The sequence below is a fragment of the Ammospiza caudacuta genome, chromosome 19 (genome assembly GCF_027887145.1).
Source record: "Ammospiza caudacuta isolate bAmmCau1 chromosome 19, bAmmCau1.pri, whole genome shotgun sequence".
NCBI lineage: Eukaryota > Metazoa > Chordata > Aves > Passeriformes > Passerellidae > Ammospiza > Ammospiza caudacuta.
The window spans coordinates 12,736,089-12,758,112 of NC_080611.1; the positions used below are offsets into that span (position 1 = coordinate 12,736,089).

Below are 22,024 nucleotides of genomic sequence, written 5' to 3' on the forward strand. Positions count from 1 at the left end.
CCCCATTGCAGCAGAGTCCCTTGGGAATCATCCTACAACTCTGATCTCCCCTTCCAGGGTAGGTTCAAATATCCTACATGCTGATAAAGACAAAGAGACATAATAGTATTAAAATCTCAACTTTATTTGGCCATCAAATTCAGTACCAATGTTATTGTAGCAGAATGCTAAGAACCAGCCTGATGCAGCTCAGGCCTGTGAGGCACTCCCTCAGCCACATTCCCAAACCCCAGTAATTGCAAATGTCCTGTTTGATCTGTTTATCAGGCCCTCCCCCACCACCCACCTGCCGGGTCAACCCACTCAAAATAATTCGTGAAAGGGATTGCAACTCTTGTCTTTGATCAAAAGGATGTCAACACAGCTGGTGAGCCAGCAGCCACCTCCACCCTCAGAGCCTGCCACAGCCAGTGCACACAGTATTCCACCCCTCCAGGAGCTTGGAATAGACATCTCCAAGTGTCTTAAAGGAGAAGGGAAAGGAAACATCTGGCTAGCATGAAGAGAAGCACCTTCATATGCACTTTTCCCCAGGAAACCATCAGCCTTCTGCCCCCACATCTGCTGAAGGCCAGCTCCAGGGAAGAACAGCTGACACCATTAAGGACCCTGCCAGGTGCAGAAATCAATTAGGGGCTTTAGTTTTAAAAGAAAAAAAAAAAAAAGCTGTCTGGAAGATGTTAGTGGCAAGGCTCCAGATTGTCAGGCTACTGAACTCTTGGTACCACCTCACAACCTCCTACTGCCCAGAAGAACAGAGTTCCCCAGACAAAAGCTGTGTACAAAAAAGTACATCACAATAGAAAAAAGAGCCCAGCTGGCTGGGCTGGCTCCCTAGTGACAGTTCCCTTTTCAAAAGCCAAAAGAAAGAAAAGGTAAGTGTACAGACAAGTGAGGGTAAAGTGTTACTTTAGAAGCCAATCCCTGGATTTCCAGTCATTTACCTTCTGCTTTAAATCTTAATGGGTTTCTGACTCACTGGGCTGCATCATAGCAGCCAATTTAGTGTCTGATTTTTTTGGGTGATGTAGATCAGTCTTCTCTTTACAATTCATCCTTTTGGAGTTTCTGCTCATCCTCATCACCTTCCTCAAGTTCAGTTTCTTCATCCATCTCCAGGTCCTCCAGATCCTGTGGAGGTTACAGACAGCTCCTGGTTTCTGGCACATGAGGCAGACTCAGAACCCAGCACTGAGCAGCACCCCTCATCTGGTCACTGCTCTCTGCTGCCATGCTAACAACACATCCAGACACTTCTATCAAGAGCTTCAGACTCAGGACATTAAGGATTAGGAAGCCTTACAGAAGATGGCACCTGTACACCTGCAGTAGCCTCCCCAGCCCCCAGCAGGTGAGAGCCTCCAAGCTGACACACAGGTATGTGGCGCTGATCACACAGCCCAGTTCCAGGTGCCGAGTGCCCCAGCAGTGCTGCCTGACACCCTCGGGGTGCTCTCCAGGACAGGAGCCCACTGCAGGCCCACAGCCACCCAAACAGACCACACTGGTGTGGGCACTTTGCTCACCAGCAACATGATGTGGAACAACACAGGATCTTATTTAGGACTGAGGGTTCAGGCACAGAACCCTGCTCCCAAGGGCCCAGAGTAACCATACACATTACTCACATCATCAGCTGCTGCCCCATCCTGACCTCCGCTCTCCAGGAATTTTTTGAAGCCTTCTAGTGTCCTCTCCCCATTATAGTCAATTACCTACACAGGAAAACACAAGGATGCTGGTTATGGGCACTACAGACCCACACCCCTGGAGAGGAGAATTCTCTTTCTGAGCAACAGTGAACATGCCAAGCAAAAGGGAATTTAAAAATTCACCTTCACCCATATGAGACGAAGGAAAACAGCTCAGCCACTAGACTTCAGAGATCACTGCGAGGAAAGAATAGCCTGCAGATGAGCACACTGTCCTCTATGCTCCCTCTTTTCCCCATTCCCACTTCCCACTGCCCCCCAGGCTCTTTCCCTACAGCCCAGACCCCTCACAGGGCCCTGGGTGTCCTGCAGACTCGCTGTGTTCCGTGCCCACAGGATGCAGAGCCCTCCCCAGTCCTGTGCAGAGCGAGCAGCGAGTGCTCTGTGCTCCCTGGCCAGCCCAGCTGCCTGCTTACATTTCTGCCAGAGCCTGCAGGGAAGAACTTGAGCGTGGGGAAGCTGTGGATTTTCACTGCCTCCACTTCATTAGCCGTCGAGTCCATCTTGGCAATGACAATGTTCTCGTGGTCCCTGTAGGTTTCTCCCAGCTTGTCCCAGATCGGGGCCAGCTGCTTGCAGTGACCACACCACGGGGCATCTGTTAATCACAGACACACAGTTGCACCAGCAATCTAACGAGGCACCACTCCTCCCCAGCCAGACAGTTCTCACACATCTCTGCAACCAAGGCACTGCTTTTGGGGCCCAGGCTGCAAAAGGCTTTTCCCCTAATCCTGGTCACACAGGGGTTTTGGGAATCCTTTCACACCAGTTACTTGGAATCAGCTGTAGAAAGATACTCACAGAACTCCACAAAGACATTCTTGTTCTCATCAAAAGCAACTTCTTCAAAGTTCTTCCCAACCAGAACTTTGACAGGATGCTTGTCCCAGTCTTCAGGAAGATCCTGACTCATTAGGTGGGGCTGGAATAAAAAGTGAAATTCAGACAAACTGTTTGCTACATAGCTACTGGGGCTGATCATGCAATCACACATCCTGGAAAAGCCAGGTTTCAACACCCCACTGGTGCCTCAGTCACAGGCTGTAAGCAACCAGATGAACTGTCACTTCCTCTTCTCCCACAGTCTCCTTCCCACCCCAGCCCAGCAGGAGGAGCAGGTGCTGTTGAGCAGAGAATGACAACAGAGCTCTGCAGGAGGAAAGCCCCCAGCCCTGCTGACAGCCCTGTTCCCCAAGGACTGGGCTTTGCTGCACCCTCACTGCAGGCTGAGCCACACAGAGCCCCTCAGCAGATGGGAGCTGACAACCCTTTCCCCTGTGCCACACAATTCACACCTTCCACACACTGCTGGCAGAAAGAGCAACTGGATCAACAGTGCAGTCCCCACCGGGAGAGCACAGCTGCCTGCTGTGCCCAAGTCCCTCCTCTGGCTCACCCTCCTGCAGCCTCCGGGCCCCAGCAGCTTTGCCTTTCACTCCTAAGCACAAAGCCCACGGGATGCTCCGTGCACAAGGTGGAGGAGCTTCTCCAGCCCCTCACAGGGAGCATTTCTGTTCCCTCTCAGCCACCCCATTCATCACCACTGCTGTTAATCCACATACCTTGATCTTGCCTGCCAGGAATTTGTTACAGAACTCTTTGATCTTGTCTGCCGTGAGCTCATCAGATTCAGGTTTGTATTTGGTCATTTCTTCCTCCAGGGTGATCAGACGTACAGCTGGGCACTCTTCCTTCTTCAGGCCAAAGAACTCCAAAATCCTCTGGTTGTCACTGTGGTCACTGTCTATGAAGATGAACAGGATCTTGGGAGGAAAAAAGGGAAAGGCAGGAGGTGAACACGAGTACCTTGTAGCTACTGACGCTTCAGGTGCATGCTCACACCAAGTCTAGCTGAGCTGGCTCTTTTCCTCCCGTCCCAGAGGAGAGAGCTAGCTTGAAGTCCCCCTCCACAGCTGCTCCATGGTTAAAGACAGTGCTACACCTCTCTGCAGAGGTGGGTGGTCTCCTAGCTCATGATTAAGAAATCCAGCTCACCTTCCCTTTGAAGTCCCCAGCTGCACTCTTGAAGTTGCTCAGCTTCCCTTGATAGTCAGACACACTTTTTGGTAGGAAAAGCAGAATATGAGTCTTGATCTCTCCTCCAAATATTTTAGGAGCAGTCTGAAGAGTAAAAAATAAACTTTATTTTTGGAACAGAGGCATATCAGTATCCAGACCAGTTTAACTCCACTATGCTGAGCAGCCCAGAGCAGCCTCCAATGCTGCAGGCCTGCTCTGCACAGCAAGCTCCCATCTCTGTATTCTGTGTCCTCCCCACTCCTCCACATCCCCCGAGCCAGCTCCACAATAAAACATGATCATACAATCTACAAGTGGACCTCTACTATATTCTTGCAGCAGCAATGGGAAGGCCTTGTTGGACATCTAAAACCCACCTGCTCAGTGAACTCTATGACCAGAGGCAATGAATTAGACTTGATGAAGTTCAGCAGATTATCTTTTGTGAGATCCCCTTCAAAGTTGTTCTGGCCTTCATCGAACTGCAAGAACAGACATTTTTCATCAGAACACTTGTGCATCTCACACAAATCTCTCACTGCCCCAAGGGATCTCAGCTGCACTCCTTCTGAGCAGGCTTCCATCTCAACGAGGTTACCAAAAATCCACCTAAAACCTGGATCAAGGTGCCCATCTTCCTTGCAAGCAAAGCTTTAAATCACCCCCCACCAGAAGGCAAGCAGCAGTAACAGCCAGGTTTGATCTCAGCCTTGCTCTGCACCACTGTGAGAGCACTCATGGTGCAAGTCACCAAGAAGGGCCCTGAGCAGCCACTGCAGCCACACAGTGCTGGCAACACCTGACAGCAAACAGCAACTTGCCCAGCTCAGGGGACTCATTCCAGTCTGTGTTAGGACAACAGCACATGCTGCACATCACACTGGAGGTGCCAGGTCCTGTTCCACGGGGCCATCATCCCTGTCAGCCCTGAGCAGGATTCCCAGAACCCTCTGGCAGCCTGAAACAGCAACAGCTGCAGAGGGCCCATCCAGGCTGCAGGGAGGATGTGCAGAAGGGCACAGCAGTGCCCTGGCAAGGCCACACTAGGGCTGTTGACAGAAGGAAGAGTGTGGACTCAGATAACCTTCTGTTAAGGGGAGGCACACCAGCCTCAGTGGAAAAGCTGAGGAAAACAACTCTGCAAACACTCTGAGGAGTTCTGCAGATTGCCTCAGCACCATCAGGACAGCTGTGAGGCCCTCTGCAAGTCTGGACAACTCTCACAGAGTAAGAGAAGAACAATGAGCCAAACCCTCTCAGTTCGGACCCAACTAATGGGATGGAGCCAAAGCCCAAAACAGGCCATGAAGGTCTCCTGCCCTGGGGTTTGATTTCTGTGGGTGCTCCTTTTCTGCCTGGTTCAGAGCAGATCTATCCAGGAGCTGCTGTGGCACTGCCACGCCATTGCACAGAACAGAGAGGAGCCCCAGTGGCTGGGTAGATCTGGGCTGCTCCTCCCACAGATCTGAGCACTCCTGCCCCTCCCCAGCCTGGCACGGCATGGTCACTCCTGCTCCCAGCACACACTGGCTGGCACACACAGAGCAGGGCACACAAAGCTGACATACAGAGCTACTCATGCAATAGCACACAACTACCAAACGAAACAAGAACAAAACACTCCTCCCTCCCCTCTCCCCCCATTTTGCTGATGCATTTTGAGCTCATTAGCCAGATATTTCCTCAGCTACACTGACCTGAGGGACTCTGACTCAGAATTGAAGTCTACAAGCTTCTATCACCATAAAAAACCTACAGTGTCAGAGGCACAGTATAATAAAACAATTGTTTCAGGTGAACAAAAAGGAAATCTTGTGTTAGGTCAGGCTGGGCAAAGTCACAATTGATGACATTACAGCTTTAGTAAATCTGAACCCAAAGCACTCAGTCCTGCCTCACAGCACCTCTGGGTGAGGAGCCACCAAGCCTGAAGAACCTCTTCTTGTCTGCTCAGACTTGGAAATCCATCCCAGTGACAGGGATTGTCATGCCTCCATTAGAGCATTTGTGGTTCTGTAGGCAGTCAGCACCCTCCTGCACATAATCCACTGCCCCAGCCCAGTCAGCTGGAACTGCAAATCCTCTTAGGAGCTTCTCTGGAATCCCTGCACTGCAGAACCCACAGCAGTGAGACAGAGCAGCTCCTGGACACAGCAGGGGTCAGCAGTGGGCAGTGAAAAGCAGCTCTGCTAAGACACAGCCAAACAGCACCATGGCAGCCAGAGGGCTCATCTACTGTTCCCTTGGGCCTGTCCAGGACTGTGTGACACTGCTGCACTGCAGAGAGCTGGGTAAAAGGGAAGGGAGTGAAGGCAACCTGCACCCAAAGCCCAGCAGCTCTGGGAGAGCAGCACAGGGCTGGCAGACTGACACAGCCGCACACTGTGGGCCCTGAGGCTCCCCAGCCCACAAAGGGGCCACAGGCTCTGAGGCCCAAGAACAGCTACAGCAGCAGCATGGGGCCTTTGTTGCATCCAGGACTGACCCTGTGGGAGTCTGACTAATTAAATAAAAGGAAAGAGACAGCAGAGCCCAGTGTGGTGCTCAGGCTTGGCACCAGCCAGTACCTTCTTGAAGAGGATGACACTGTCCTTACTAATCTGGTACTTGGTGAACACATCAGCACTGGAGGAAATCCCAAAAGGAATATCATCCACAGCTTCTGCTGCCTGCAGGAACTCCTTTGCTGCCTCTGATGCCGAATCCTGGGGAGCAAAGAAAGGTGTCTCAGAGGAGCCACATCACCTCAAGCATTCCCATCCCAGGGCCCAACCCGAAGAACTGGAAGATCAAGGAAGGCAATGCAGCGAGTATTGCATAAGGCACAGAACCTTCCCCAGCCAGGAGGGAGCAGGGAAGGCCCTGGACACACACAAGAGCATCTCCAGGGGAAACACAAACTCTACCTTGAAGAAACCAATCACCACCACTTCACTGGAGTCCACCAGAGCCTCGGCAGCAGCCACATCAGCCAGGCTGGCAGCAGCCGGGCCCGTGCGCTTCCTCAGCCAGCTGACGATGTCGTCTGCCTCCCTGCCAGCTACAGGAGAGAACGTGGAGTCACCTTCCCCCAGCCAAGGCCAAGAGCACAAAGCCCTACAGCTTGGAGAGACAAGATTTTCAGCAGCTGGTCAAGAGATCAGCAAGAACCAGGATCGCATTTGCGCAACTCTTTCCCTTTCACTCACAGTGTAATTAAGCTTATCCCTAATTGATAAGTCAAGGTACAAGGGACTCCCACAAATCCATTCCTCTCTCACCTCCTGCCCCCGTCCTTAAACTTTGATCAGTAATGCAACACTTCTCCATTACCTCGGTATTACTTATGCTATTACAGCACCTTTTCCTTCCAGGATCTCTATTATGGATGTCACCCTCTGTTACCAGCACTCTGGGGCCTGGCTTGGCTGAATTCTGTCTTGGCCTTCCTTGCAGCCCTCTCACTACCCGTGTTTGCCTCCTCACCCAATGGCCCAGGTGTGTTTCCAGTTCTGGAAAGGCTTGAGTCAACTTAAGCAACACAAAAAACAAGCTCAAGTCACTTTGCTAAAAGCAGCTTCCTCCACTCTGGCTGCCCTCAAGGATCTCTCCAGAGGGAGGCCATTGCAGGCTGGCCCGTTCCCCATGGGCTCAGCACCATCCCCAGGTCGTTGTCACAGTGGACCTTGTCCGGGCACAGCAGCACAGCTCCAGCACGGGGCCATGTGCTGGGACCCGGCGCCACGTTGCTGCCCTCTGCACCCTGGCGGCGCAGCCAGGCCCGCTTCACCTGCGTCCTGCCCCTCCTCACCCGTGTACTCCTTGGGCGCAGCCTTGTCGCCGTTCTTGAAGAACTTGATGGTGGGATAGCCACGCACGCCGAACTGCTGCGCCAGCTCCGACTCCTCCGTGGCGTCCACCTTGGCCAGCCGGATTTCCGAGCCCTCCGCCTTCAGCTTCGCCGCCGCCTTCGCGTACTCGGGCGCCAGCGCTTTGCAGTGCCCGCACCACGGCGCGTCTGCGGGATGGGGAGTCAGCGGCGGCCGGGCCTCCCCGCCGCCACTCCCGGGCGCACCGAGGCCCGCCGGGACTCACGGAGCCCCGGGGAGGGGCGGGCCGGGGGCCGCGCAGACCCCCACCCCGGCCCGGCCCCACACCCGCCCGGGGGAGCCCGTGCCGCAGCGCCTCTCCCCGGCCCGACCCTCCCGTCCCCGGCCGCGCCCTCGCTCCCCGCCCGCCCGCCCGCTCCCCCCGGCCCGGCCCGGCCCGGCCCCGCCGCGCTCACAGAACTCGACGAGCAGGTATCGGTGCTCGGCCAGCGCCTGCTCGAAGGAGCTGGCGCGCAGCACCAGGACGCCATCCTCCTCCTCCTGGGCGGCGGCGCGGTGGGGCAGCGGCAGCAGCAGGGCCGTGCAGAGCAGCGGGAGCAGAGCGCGCACCGCCGCCATGGCTGATGGCGGCCTCAGGGTCGGGCTAGCGCGGCCGCGGCGCCGCCTCCCCCTTATAAACCCGCCCCTCGGCCGCCGCTGCGCGCTATTGGCTGCGTCGCCCGCCTGCCATTGGCCGGCGCCGCTGCCCCGGCCACTGCGCGCCGCCCATTGGCTGGCGCTCCGGGCACGCCCCTCGGCCGCCGCCTCGGGTTGGCCGCCGGCCGCGCTCCCCGCCCGCAGGCCTCCATTGGCTCCTTTCCCCGCGATGCCGCTCGCCATTGGTCGGCGCCGCCGTCTCGCGTGGCCCCTGCCCTCGAACGTGGCACTGGGGAAGCGCCGCTGGGCGGCACTGCGCGTGCGCGCGGCCACGGGCGCGTGGTGGATCCTGACTGGGCCGCGCGCCCCACGTGACCAGCCCGGCGCGCGAGGCCTGCCCGGCCGTGCCCGGTTCGGTTCGGTTCGGTTCGGTTCTGTCCCGCTCCTCTCGTACCTCCCCTAGACACGGCCTTCCCCTCGGCATCACGGCAGCAGCACTGCCCGCCCCGACCTTGTCTGTCTGCCTCCGGCGCTGGGCTCCGACTGGGCCGAGCACCGGCCCCGTTCGCTTTGCTGCAAGCTCGCCGGTCACGGAGACAGGCCGGGCACGGAGGAGCCCGGTGATCGTGGCACGGCAAACCCCGCCGCCCGGGTCTGCCTGCGGCCCTGCCGAGGGTCCCGGCTGCTGTTGCTGCTGCTGCGCGCCGGGCGGGGAAGGGCCCCGGGCGGGGAAGGGCCCCGGGCGCTGCCCGGGCCGGCTCCCGGCGCCGCCGCTCCCGCGCGCGCAGGGCCCGGAGCGGAGCCGGGCTGGGGCTGCGGGATCCCGGGGATCGCCAGCCCGGAGCCGCTCAAAGCCGCTGCTGCTCTGTGCTCCGGGCAAGGGCCGCGTCCGGAGCTCGCCAGCTCCCGTGCCGAACCCGAGTGCTGCCAGGAGCTGCGGCCCGTTCATTGCTGCGGCCGGTGCTGAACCCGCGCTCTCGTCAGGCCCGGGGAGAGTCCAGCGAGGTTTGGGAAGGCACACGGTGAGGGCACCGCGGCCACCCAGGGCCGGGCAGGCACGCCGGGCTGGCAGGGAGGGAATCAGCGCTGCATTCGTGCGGCCACCTCGGGGCCTGTCGCGTTCCATGGCTGGAAGCCACTGCCCGGAGAGCCCCGGCAGCGATGGCTCTGCTCAAGGGCCCGCCTTGCCCCGCGGTAGCTCTGCATGTGCACTATCACTGTGGGGTCAGAGGGAGCTGCTGCAGCGCTGGAAAAGGGGAAAAGCCCGGGCTGGTCCTGCACAACTTCTGGCCGAGGTCCTTAAGGGGCATCACCTGCAAGGGGCCAAGGGTTTACTTTGGGAACCAAATTCATGCAAATGGTCTGTCCCACGTAGGCTGTGACAGGAGCCACCCATTCCCAACTCATGGCATGCACCAGGCAAGGAGCACAGCTGTCACCCTGCTGGGGGAGGAATGTGCCAAGAAGAGAGGCAGACAATCCCCGAAGCTGGAGCGCAGCACAGCTGTCCTGCCCCTGCAGGCCTCCTGCCACGGAAAAACCATCTAACAGAAACCTTGACACCCAGGGTGTGGAAACTCTTGCCAAAGCGCTGGGCTTGCATCAGCTGGGTGCTCATCCCCTGGCCGCAGAGTGGCTGTTGGGGCCAGCACAGGGGCCTTTGTTCAGCTATCGGCACATCTGGGCTCTAACTGACACACTGAGGGTGAGGGCTGGCGGCTGTTCTCCATAGCCAGCAGAACGAGAGGGCACTGGCCACATGCCAGCTCCTACCCGGCCCAGACTGTTGCCTTCAGTCCTTGTCCTTTCCAAGTTCCATCATTTCCTTCAGCAGTTTTCCAAGGCCCAAGGAAGGGCTTGTGCTTTGAGCTCCAAATACAGAGGGAGCCTATGGAGTTCTCAGTTACTGAGTCCCCTCCTCCAGGTTCTCTCACACCATGGATTCTGTAAAGAGCTTTTCATGGCTACACTTTCCTTTATCCTTAACACAAACATGCCACATGCTCTGTAAACATCCGCCGGCTCCTGGACTGTTTTCTGATTGCCTCCCTCATTCCTGTGACTGCACAGGACTTTCCCTTTGTGTGTGCAGCTGGAGCCTGCCTGCTCCTCTGCTGCCAAGAGGCCCCCCTTGGAAATCCCTGTTTTCAGAGCCTCACACACCCCCACCCCTCACACTATGGGCATTGCAGAACAGGGCAAACAGCAAGAGACAGATCCTGCACACATGCTGCCACGGGGCCTCTCCTGTCCCAGTTCCCCTTTCACATTCTAGCAAACCCAGAGATCCTGGTCTTCTCCCACCCTAGGTGTCTGCAGAAATCCCATTCAGCCACTTCATGCTGAAGATCCAGCATGGACAGTACACTGTCAGTTCAAAGATTTTATTTAACTGTCATAAAAGGAGAAGCAGACGATGATTCCAAACCTGTTAACCTGGGTCTAGGACTTACAGACAATACGCACCAAATCAAATTAACAAAAAAAATCTCTCTAGGGGCAGGGCGAGGGCAGTTAGAGGCAAAGACGTAGCTACGAGAAGCCACATGTACTTGGTCCCAGTTGTAACCTCGGTGTGGTAGATCCAGATCGGAGGGCTGCAGAGGTGGCACACGCCTGCCCAGCCCCGGGCCTTGCAGGGCCCTGGGGCTGCTTTGCCCCAGGAGCTGCAGCTGTGCAGCCCAGGGTGGAGGCAGGCACGGGGCCCAGCGTCAAGGCAGTAACTACAGGCCAGGCACAGATTTTAAAGGCAGAACAGATACATAAGGCATTAACCGCTTCAGAACACTTGTCCATCGCAAGCTCTTTGCTGATGGCATCAGGAGCAGCTGCAGAGACAGACTCGTCCATCCTCAGCCCAAAGCAGCCAGGAGGGCAGGTGCTGTCCTGGAATCTCAGTGCTTTGCAGCTCCTGGGCTGCAGTGAGAAGTGCGAGGTGATGGCAGCCCTGGTGAGCCCTGCACGCCCTGCCCCACAGGGCACCCAGAGAGCTCGGGGGGCTCTGCAGGCCAGGCTGGGGCCAGCCAGGCCAGGGCTCGGGGGCAGGTGTCACCCAGGATGTCACTCCCTCTCCCCTCTGGAGATGTCCTGTCTCGGGTGAGGAATGGACCAGCAGAGAAGTGGGAAGTTGTGAATCTTTCCTAATAACACATGAGGGGCGTGACGAAGCTGAGCCCATGCCAACAGACGGGGAGGGCAGGTGGCGTTTAAAAAGTGTAACAGAGGCAGGACCCCCTCCCTAGAGGATACATGTTACACATTTAAGGCATCATGGTTACAGGGAACATCCACAAATGAAGCTGCCCAGGACACTGACAGGGCGGAAAGGGCAGGCAGACAACACTGGAGCCAATAAACTGATTTTACAGCTGCCTGGCACCAAAATTCTTCAGCTACTTGGAGGCAGTAGCTACCCTGAGCTGTGCGCAGGAAAGCCAAGCACAGGATCCTAACGGGGTTCCTCCCCTTTGGCACCTCCTGGGTAAAGGAAGCTGGGAAGCAAGAAAGGGCCTGGCAAGAGAGGGGGCACTCCCCTCAGTGCTGGGGCAGCGCAGCCCCAGGACGGGCAGCTGGAGACCAGATGCAGACAGCATGGTTTGGTCAATGCACTCAGCAATTCTCTGGGGAGGGGGCACATAAAAAACTGAGCTCTCTGGTCAAATGATAAAGGGGGTGACAGGTAAGAGGGTTCCAATGTCAGCACTTTGGTACAGGGGGGGAATTCTACGGTAGCCACTGTCTGATTCACGCTCTCTGGGGTTTGGCCTCGGGAAGGATTAGTCCTTCCAATCCTTCTTGATGGTCAGGTTCCACTCCCAGGACAGGTGGTCAGTCTTATCATCATCTGTGAACTTGGATTTGATGTTGTAGCTGCCCCGGGCCAGCATGCCCTTGGGGGCCTCTTCCATGGGGGTCAGAAATTCGTACTCCTCTGCTCGGGGGCCATAGCTCCCAACCATGTACTCGGTCTTGTCAACTAAAAAGACAAAAACAGCGTATGGAGGCATCATGGAGGCACCAGAGGTTCAGGAGCCTCCCCTGCATCTGGAGCAAGGCTGCAGCAAATGAAAGGTCTGTTACTGTTGCAACAATCCACAGAGCAGCTGCAACAACAGGAGTCTCCCCCAGTTGGGAGCTCCCTTCCCCCAGGAAGGGGCCCCTCCTGCGGGGAGTGACCTGTAAGCCCCAGCAGTGCTGTCAGGTGGGACCTGCTTGCTCGGGGGCATTGGGATCCACACTGTGCAGGACCACGGGCTGCCCCAGCCCTGCAGGGCTCCACGGGCCCGTGGCACTGAGGACTGTCCCCTGCCGAGAGGAGCTGCTGGGCAGCCCCTGTCACTGTCTCAGCAGCAAGATGAGCAGGAAGCCCTCAGTCACTCACTCACTCACTCACTCACTCACTCACTCACTCACTCACTCACTTTTCACCAAGCTAAGAGAAGCACTTACTTTTCACCCCTTTCCGGAACGTGTGCTGGATGTACTTCAATCCTGACACAATCTCCCTGTTTACCTGCAGAGAGAGAAGCAGGGACTGAGCCGGCTGTCTCCATTCACGCTGCCCACCCCACATGGGCAGAGCCCATTTCTCCAGCAAAACCCCACTTGCAGGGCATGGGCACTCCCCAAGCTGGGACTGCAGCAGTCTGTTGTTCTATTCCTTCCATTTCCAGACCAGAATCCTTACCCTAAAGGAGATTTTTATCCGGTATTCCACGCCCTCCTTCAGCACAAATGATTGCTTCTTGTAGCTCTCCAGATCACCTACAGAGACAGGAGAGGGTCAGAGCTCCTTTGTGCTGTGCTGTGCTCTGGGGTGAATTTCTGTGACACAGCAGCTGGGGCAGGAGCTGCAGGAGCTGCAGAGCCCCCTCTGCTGCCAGAGCCAGGCAAGCAATGCCTTGCAACAGGACACTGCAAGCACAGCCCTGCAGTTAATTCCAAGCTGTTTCTTTGCAGATGTTTGCTCCAAGGCTGTCACCATTTCGAAGCTGCCACGAATGTCACCGTGCAGGCTGGAAGAATCTGCCTGCCCCACCTGGCCCCTCACACCTCTACACAACACCCAGGTGTCACGGAGCTGCTGCTGGCTCCAGGTACAGAACCTGCTGGGGCCCAGCAGTGTGCTCTGCTGCCAGCCCTTCTGACACAGGACGGCTCACCCACCTGCCAGCAGTGCTCCTGGCATTCCCTCCCAGCTCACCTGTCAGGTCCAGCTCCAGGGGGCCTGGAGCAGTAGCACAGACCAAGGTCAGTTTGGTCACCACCACATTTGGAGCGTTGGGATCTGGAGACAAAAGAAAAAGCTGTTAAACACTCATCCCCAATGCTGGCCAACACAGCTCCTTTTCCTTCCAGAGAACTTCTTGAAAGAGCACAAAACCCAGCAAAAACAGGCTCCAACTCTGTAAAGGCTCCCACTGCAGCAGGCGCAGCCCACAGTGCCTGCAAAGGCAGAGTGCCACCCTCCCTCCAGTCCCCGAGCCCTTCACTGCGGGCCAGCCAGGGCACAGGGCAGCACAGGCTGAGCTTTGTGCTCCTGCCCAAACCCCGGGCTGGGAGAGCAGCTCCCCCGTGGGAGCAGAGGCCAGCAGGGACAGGGCTCACCTGCGCTGACGGTGACGGCGCCCAGCAGGGCCTCCTTGTACTTGCGCAGGCTCTCGTCGTCCTTGTCCAGCTCCTGGATCTCCTGGATGCTCTTCTGGGCAGGGGGCTTGTAGTTGACAGAGTGCTCGTCCTCCTCATTCTCCGCTGCAATCTGGGCCAGCTGCTCTGCCGTGGGCTCCTGCTCTGCCATCCTGGTACACGTGCTGCACACTGAAGCACAGAGCAGAGCTGTGACTGCCCTGAGCAGCCACCCCACAGCAGGACTCCCCAAACTGCCCTGCTGTCCCTCTGCAGGCTCCCACTCTCACTGGGCCCTTCTTGCTGGCCCTGGGAGACACAGCCCTGCCAAGGACCCTCAGCCCCTGCCGAACCCTCCAGGTCTCATTTTCAGTCCACAGAGGCCCAGGCAAGAGTGAGAAAAAATTCAACCTCAGTGCTCTGCTTGTAATGTAAATACCCCAAAGCCATAGGGGAGACATTCTCCTCCACAAGATCAACCAGATGAGGCTTTCAATTGGAATAACTAGAGCCCAGAATAAACCCAGTTCTGCTCTCCACATCAGGATTCCAGCTAAGAATAGGCCTCTGTCTCACCACTGGCCCGATTGCCAGGAGCCTCTGCTGGGAGCTGGTGCCCACGTTTTGTAACTGCCACATCCGTGCTCTGTGCCAGGTGCCTTGGCAGAGTGGAATGAGACACCTGGCTCAGCCCTTTGCAAGGATCTGTGGCACACACAGCCAGGGAAACAGGCAATGAAATAAACAAGATGTGGAACCTGCCCAGGACTCTGCCCAGGAAATGCCCAGCCACGCCAAGGGCAAGGCAAAGGTGATGCCAACACTCCACTAAAATCCTCAGTAAAAGCCAATGACACATTCAGGAATTCTTGGTTCCACAGGGCACGTTGTGTGAAGGGTTATCCTGTGGCAAATATCAACTTGGACTCTCTGAAGGCGCAGAACACTCTGGCACAGCTCTAGAAAGGCACCGGGGGATGAGGGACACACGGGGCTGTACCAGGGCTCTGGCCTTGCGTGGCACAAGCATCTGTGCCAGGAGCCTTTCCTGCTGCAGCTGCACAGCAAACAGCTGGCCCTGCCGCACGGCATCTCCAACATCCTCACACTGAACCATGTGGAAATTTCTCTTCAAAAGGACATTTAGCCTCATGTCACAGATGAACAGCTCATGCCAGTGTCTCCACATCAAACCCAAGCAGCTGCCAGGCTCGAGGACTCCCAGGAGCGCTGAGCAAACGCTCACTTACACACCTGCACTGCTCCATCTCCTCCCTGCACCCTGCCCAGTCCCCTCCTCACGTCCTTTGGCTCATCTCTGGGCTAGATCCCACCTCCCGTGGGCCACGGTTTGTTCTAACTCTCACACCTTGCTCTGAGGATACCTGCAGCTTCCAGGAAAGTGAGAGAATTTCAGCTTTACAGAATCAAGGTCCCAAACTTGTGGTGGCTCTCAAATTCTGTGGCTGAGCCTTCTGTGAGAGCAAACTAATGGCAGAGCATCCACTAGCATTCACACAGCTGTCTCCAGCAGTGGTAGGCACACACAGCCACGGGCACCCTCCACCTTCCAACTTCCAGACCAAGCAGAGACACAATCTCTCACAGACAGCCAGATCAGGGACAGCAGGAGCCATGGGCAGCCTCTGCTCCAGCACCTGGAGCTCTTGGAGCCAGTGCTCTGTGAACAACAGCACCAGTCCCAGCACAGCTCCCATGGCTGGGAGACAGCTGCACTGATTGGGAACTTGGCGTTCACAGCCCTGACTGCCAGCAGCTGGGCACCTCCGAGAGCCAGAATCCTCTCCTGGGCAGTTTGGAAATGCCCTGGTTTGGTGTCAGCACAGAGCTGCCACTCCTCCACAGCTGAGTCCTGGGGTAACACAATGGTGACAGATTTCTCACACACATCACGAGCCCCATCTCCACCAGAGCCACCAGGAGCCCCTGCCACAAACTGGTATTAGGGCACAGAAGGAAGCCCAAACCAACCAAACCCCAAATCCCCAGCTCTTTGGTCACATTCCTGTGTTCCAGCCTTACTTCTGTGACCCAGAGCTAAAGAATCATGCATACCCAGCACACAGATGAATCACAACCCACCCCAACCTTTTCAGGATTCCCAAAGTGACAGGAGCCCACCAGGACTGAAAACACCACTGGGACAGAACCAGCGTGACTCCAGTCAGCACTGCAGGCCAGGCTGGGCTTGACTCTGGGGAACAGCCCTCACCCTTCCCATCAGCTCACGCACAGGTCCTGGGGCTGCCCTGCTCCCCAGGCACTGCCAGGGCTGCAGCACGGGCACAGGAGGGCTCCTGCACCTCCAGAAACAGACCCCAGCTCCCAGCAGCCTGTAGAAGGCAGCAGGAGGCTCATCCCCACCCGGGAATTTGCCGTCCCTGCTCCCTCAGCCCGGCAGACCGTTCCGGATTCCCAGCACGTTTTGTGCAGGACAGAGCAGCTGCAGCAGCACCAGCAGCGTCCCTGCATCCCCGCTGCGTCCCGGCACGCTGGGAACACCGGCTCTGGAATCCCGTCGCAGGGCAGCGCGGAGCCGGCATTAGTCAGAGTCAGATGAGCTCATCAGCTTCCCCCGACACCCGCCAGGCCTCGCACTGAGCTCGGCCCGTTCCAGCCGTCCCCACCCTTCCTCCTTCCCGCGCGGCCCTGGAGAGCTCGCAGGAATGTGAGCGAGGGCTGCTCCAGGGCCCTGCGCCGCTGCTGGGCCAGGACGGGGAGCCGGGACAGCCCGGACAGCCCAGACGTTCCCAGGGCAGCACGGAGGGCACAGAGCCCAGCCGGCACCGCACGAGGCTGTCAGGGCACACCCAGGTACCGCTGCGGCCCCGGAGCTTTGTAAGAGCACCCAGGGAATTCCCATCCCGCCCGATCCCCTCGGGTGTTCCACAGCCCTCGGCAGGAGGGACTCGGGAACAGGAGGACACTGTGCTGCCCAGCGGGGCCTCGGCAGCCTGAGCATGGAGGAGGGTTTTATGTTTTGTTCTTTTTGCTCTGACGCATCCCTGACCTGCCGTTCACCTGCAGGGCTGAACGGTGCAGAGCCAGGCTGAGGGCTCACGAAGCTCCAGAAGCACGAAGACTGCTGGCAGCGCTGCACCAGGGATGGAACCAGCGCTGTGTGTGCCTGGAGCCGGGGCTGGGACCCATCCCTGCGTGTCAGCAGCTGAACCCACAGCGGTGAAACTGTCCCCACTCTGCAGTCACGGAATGAGATCCTGCACACTGCAAAAACGCTTGGACAGCCGGAGCAACAGAGCGGACCCGAAACCCGCGAGTGAACAAGGGCGGCCGGGGATTTCTCAGCACAAACAAACGGCGGTCACGGCTCTCAGTCAGCTCCCGGGAAAACGCCGCTGCTCCCGGTGGGGTCATGCTAGTGGGGCAGCGCAGGAACCGCGGCTGCCGTGCGAACCCCGCCGGGGCTGGAGGCGCACCCGGCCCGCGGTGGAAGGGCCTGCCTTGAACGGAGCAGCCCGAACCCGGTACCGGCTCCCAGTTCCTCATTCCGTGCCCAGCGGCCATTTATGGACAGCCCGTGCGCGCCGCAGGCACGGCCGACCCCGGCACGCGTCGGGCCGGGCGATCCCCTGCACCGCCCCTCGGAGCGAGCCCCGGGCGCCGGGCACGGCCCGCCGGCTACCGGGCACGGCCCGCCGGCTACCGGGCACGGCCCCTCCGGGGAGCCCGGGCCGCCAGGGCCGCCGCGCCCCGCCCTCGCCGCACGCGCTCCGCTCCGGGACGGCCCCACCGGGGGCGGCGGCTCCCCCGGCCTTCGGAAGGTCGCGCAAGGGCACGCGGGGCCCCGCTCCCGCCCCCCGGCCGCGCCCGGCCCTTCCCGCGGCCCGGCCCTGCCCGCCGCTCCGCACCCCCGCCCGCCGCTGCCGCCGCTCCCGCCGTACCGGGCTCGCTCGCTCCGCGCTGCCAACGCCGCGGATCCGCCCAGGCCCCGCGCGCCCCCGCACTTCCGGGACACGCCCGGCACTTCCCGTTACTCGGCCCCGCGCCGCCGCCGCGCTTCCGGCCGCGGGCCGCGCGCTGATTGGCCCGGAGGACGCGCGCGCGGGCGGGGCGGGGCCGGCGGGGCGGGGCGGGGCCGGCGGGGCGGGGCACGCGGGGATCCGGACCCGGAGAGCGGCCCGGGAGCAAGAACGGGACCGGCACCGGCACCGGAACACGAAGCATCACGGTATGTGAGGGCGCGGGACATGCGCGGGCCCGGCGCGGCAAGGCAGCAGCCACAGCTCTAGACATGGTTCTATTTTATTACGGCAAAGGTGAAAAAGCCACCTTGGCCCAACAGGCAACCAGAAAAATTTATCCCAAAAATAACTCGGTACAAAACAGGTCTGCTGAGAATTAAAAAAAACCTTTACAGGAGTTAAAACCTATCCCAGAACGTAAAAGTAAAACAAATCCCATCCTCGGTAGTAGTAGCCACAGCCGCAGCCCCTGCCGGGAGTGTGGAGCAAGATTGGAGTCCTTCCCTGGCCCACTGCTGCCGCTTTAGCTGGTGTCCATCTGCAAGAGAGGGAGCAACGTCACCACGGCCCTGGCACGGCCCTGGCACAGCCCTGGCACCCTGCTGCACCCCCTCACCCCAGCCCAGCCCCTCTGCAGGCAGCCTGGCTCTGCTGAGCCCCCCATGTGGTGGGGACAGGGACAGCTGGGTCCACGCCCCAGCACACCGTGCTGAGCACCACTGCACCCCACACTGCTCCAAGGCTGCTCCTGGAATCCTGCTCATCCCACTCCTTCCATGCTCTCGCCTGACCTATCCCATCCTCAACACCCACTCTGCTGCCGTGGTGTCCTTGTGGCCTCAGCTCTGCTGGGGTCCTGGCACAGGCTGAGCAAGTTCCAGCCACAGCTGCCACCTGCTCGTGGCTCCCCAGGCTGGGGCTCATTTCTGCCACCAGCACAACACCCTTCCCCAGCAGCACACCACACAGTTCCTCCACATGAGATTTTCCTTGGTTTTCCCACTCCTGCATCCCATCAGCTCTGTGAGTTTTGTTCAGCAGCTGCTGCTCATAGTGGCTGTTCCAGCTCTGGAGCCTGGCACGAGCAGAGCCTGTTCCTCAGCCATCAGGAACAGTGACAAACTGCTCTGGAGAGCGAAGCTCAGGCCCAAGCCAAGGCACAGAGGCAGCTTCAGAGTGAGACTGCCTCCGTGCAAGGCCCTGGAGAATGCTCTCTCTTTCCTGCTAGCTCCAGACTGCCAGTGCTTTCCAGGATGAGATGCTGTGGGGAGCCCATTACCGTGCCCAAGCAGCACTTACCCTGGCATTGTAAGCATCCAGCTGTGCATCTAGTTCTTCTGCAGAGAGCTGCTGTTTGGAAGTTCTTCCAGCTCCTCTGCCTCTCCCTCTGTTCCCGCCACGAGTCCCTCGCCTGTTGCCTCCACCTCCAAATCCCCCCAAGACCCCGCGGTTCCTGGTCATGCCACCTCTGTTTACACTGCAAGTTTGAAAAGCAACAGTTTTAGTGCCTCCAGTGAAGCTGAACAGGAGCCAGGCTTCCCAGCAGGGAGGGCTCCTGCCCTTCCCTCCCCCTGCTCGGGCAGGGCAACCCCACCTCTGTGCTGGTCTCCGCTGCGTGTCGATCTGTGACGTGACCAGCTGGATGTTCATGGGGCGGCCTGCAGGGAGAGCAGCAGGGACAGGAGAGCAGCTGTGAGCCCGAGAGGGACACACACACACACACACACACACAGGGGGCACAGGGACGGGCAGGGCCCTGCCCCAGCCCCAGGAGCTGCGGGGCCAGGCCAGGCAGCCTCACCGTCCAAGGGCACCCCGTTGTACTGCTTCATGGCCTTCAGTGCATCAGCCTTCCTCTCGAAATGCACGTCTGCCGTCCCTAGGCTGCGGCCAGACCTGTCATAGTGCACAGCTGCCTTCTTCAAGGTCCCAAACTCTGCAAAGAGCTCCTGCAACGAGAGGGAAAGGAGCACGCCCGTCCATCAGTGCTGCAAACGCTGCAGTGCCCCACACTCGGGGTCAGGGCTCGTCCAACCACCTCAGACAGCCTGCAGAAACTCCCAGAGGCACAGCAAGCCCCTCAGCCAGAGTCCAGGCGTGGTCACAGGTGGCAAAAGCAAGCAGGACTCCATGCTCGTGTCCTGCAGGAGGCACATCCGCAGCCAGGAAAGCAGATTCAAGGGATGCTGACCTGTTTCCCCAGGGGAACTGCAGGCCTTTGTTGAAGACGAGTCAAAGCAGCAACAACTGAAAACACTCCAGAGCCCAGACACCTTTCTCAGAGGAGAATGGCCATGTGAGTGCAGGGATCCACGAGAGCACAGCACTTCTGCTGTGCAGGACTCCTGGCCCTGAGGAGCACACCCCAGAAATGGAGACCAACCAAGGCCTGTGCTGAGCTCTGGCCTGTGCTGCCACAAAGGCTGGAAATAAAGAGGCAGCCACAGAGCCCCCAGTTTTGTTTGTCAGGCACCACATTTGGGAAGGCAGCAAGGTTACTGCACAGCCTATGTCAGCCTGCTCCCGAGGCACAGCAGGGCTCTCGGCAGGGCTGCACGAGCACAGCTGCACAGGGCAGCTGGCTGATGCTTTCTGGGCAGAATGTGGCAGGCAAGGCTGTGTCAGCTCTGCCCAGAGCCCGGGGTCGGCTGCTCCTGCCTCAGGGGACACCAAGAGCAACCCGAGCACCTTGGGCCTCTCACACCACAGAAAGAGGCACTGGCACAGCAACAAAACCACATCTGAGGCAATGCTAAATTATGGGGCTGGGGGCCAAAGCCACTGTCAGCCCTGCTGCTGCTAAACAAACCCCAGTGGGAGCTCGTGCAGCCGCAGGAAGGAGAGTCCTGGCTGCAGTCGAGGCACAGGGGCTGAGTTTTACACACTGCTGCCTCACTGCAACAAACAGGAACTTGTTAAACCCAGTCTGAACCTACAGGAGGGCAGCACACTACCCAGTGAGTGACAGAGCTCCTTCCCAGTTCCCCACACGCAGCCAGGTCGGTGTGTGGAGAGGCTGAATGAATGATGAAGAAGGTCTGGCAGCAGCGGTTTGGTTCTCCCTGGAGAGGCCACGAGAGCCAGAGGCCAGGGTGATGGCAGCCCTCTGTGGCACTGAGTCCCTGCAGAGCTCACAGCCCACGCCTGAGCCTGGGACACCCCAATGCACTTGACTGCAGCCCCTGTGGGGGCACGGCCATCACAGGCGGAGCACAGGACACCACGGCGCCAGTGCAGCTGTGACAAATAACGACCTGGCTGCACCGAGGGGTGCGTCCTTGGGAACCCCTGACACCCACCAGAGCCCACAGCACCGTCAGGAACAGCTACAGCTGCACAGAGCAGGAGCTCACAGAGTCACACTGCACCCTCCCATCACAGCGTGACCCAGCAGAGCCACGGCACCACTCTGTGCACCGGGCAGCCCCATACAGAGCACTTATAAACCGAATTTTCCAGCCCCAAGGAGATCACCAAAGCAGGCACACGTAGTGCCAGCCCCATCACGAGGGATTCATTCACGCGGGAATGCTCGGCCCCGGTGCCAGCCGGAGCAGGGCCGGCGGGGCTCCCGCGGGCACCGGCCCGGCCGATGAACGGGGCCGCGCTCCCTCTCCCCGAGCCGCACCTGGATGTCCGCATCCGAGACGCCGAAGTCGAGGTTGGAGACGAGCAGCTTTCCGCCGGTCTCCACGCCGGCTCCCGCCCCGAAGCCGCTGTCGAACAGGTCGTGCTGCCACTTCTCCGGGAGCTGCTTCGGCTGCAACGAGACCGGAGCTCGCTGACCGGCGCCGGGGCCCCGCCGCCCGCGGCCGCGCCGGGACCGGACAAAGGGGCCGCCCGCGTCCCCGCCCCGCGCGGGCCCGCCGCCTCAGCCCGCCGCGCCGCCGCGGCCCAAGCCCCGCCCGCCCGGTCCGTACCCGGCTGTAGGGCGCGGGCCGGTTCCTGCCGCCGCCCCGGGCCATCACCGGCCGGTTCCGTACGGGGCCGCCGCCCGCGCGCCCGCCGCCAACGCCGCCCCGGCCGGGCCCGCCCCCGCGTGCGGTGCCGCCCCGGCCCCGGCCGCCCCGGCCGCCCCGGCTGGCCCCGCGCTGGCTCCGGTTGAGCTTAATGATGTCGTCCAGGGACATGTCCATCTTGTCGGCCATGATGGCGGCACGGCTCCCGCCCGCACTTCCGGCCGCGCTGCGCCCGCGCCGGAAGCGGAAGGGGCGGG

The 22,024-nt window shown here is 59.3% G+C and overlaps 3 protein-coding genes across 3 annotated transcripts; all 3 read right to left on the minus strand.

Moving 5' to 3' along the window:
- Positions 1 to 126: 126 nt before the first annotated feature.
- Positions 127 to 8,178, minus strand: P4HB (prolyl 4-hydroxylase subunit beta). The gene is made up of 11 exons (XM_058817141.1): positions 7,999 to 8,178; positions 7,525 to 7,731; positions 6,641 to 6,774; positions 6,302 to 6,439; positions 4,112 to 4,216; positions 3,711 to 3,836; positions 3,278 to 3,478; positions 2,517 to 2,637; positions 2,129 to 2,310; positions 1,629 to 1,715; positions 127 to 1,131 (listed from the first exon to the last, which is right to left on the minus strand). Exons 1-11 carry the CDS (start codon positions 8,159 to 8,161, stop codon positions 1,045 to 1,047), a joined length of 1,551 nt encoding a protein of 516 aa, XP_058673124.1. The 5' UTR covers positions 8,162 to 8,178; the 3' UTR covers positions 127 to 1,044.
- Positions 8,179 to 10,549: 2,371 nt separating this feature from the next.
- Positions 10,550 to 17,812, minus strand: ARHGDIA (Rho GDP dissociation inhibitor alpha). Its single transcript, XM_058817080.1, has 6 exons — positions 17,728 to 17,812; positions 13,787 to 13,996; positions 13,383 to 13,466; positions 12,867 to 12,943; positions 12,629 to 12,692; positions 10,550 to 12,155 (listed from the first exon to the last, which is right to left on the minus strand). Exons 2-6 carry the CDS (start codon positions 13,974 to 13,976, stop codon positions 11,956 to 11,958), a joined length of 615 nt encoding a protein of 204 aa, XP_058673063.1. The 5' UTR covers positions 13,977 to 13,996; positions 17,728 to 17,812; the 3' UTR covers positions 10,550 to 11,955.
- A 258-nt stretch (positions 17,813 to 18,070) lies between these two features.
- Positions 18,071 to 21,956, minus strand: ALYREF (Aly/REF export factor). Its single transcript, XM_058817429.1, has 6 exons — positions 21,729 to 21,956; positions 21,437 to 21,568; positions 19,610 to 19,757; positions 19,403 to 19,466; positions 19,108 to 19,285; positions 18,071 to 18,346 (listed from the first exon to the last, which is right to left on the minus strand). Exons 1-6 carry the CDS (start codon positions 21,954 to 21,956, stop codon positions 18,332 to 18,334), a joined length of 765 nt encoding a protein of 254 aa, XP_058673412.1. The 3' UTR covers positions 18,071 to 18,331.
- Positions 21,957 to 22,024: the final 68 nt, after the last annotated feature.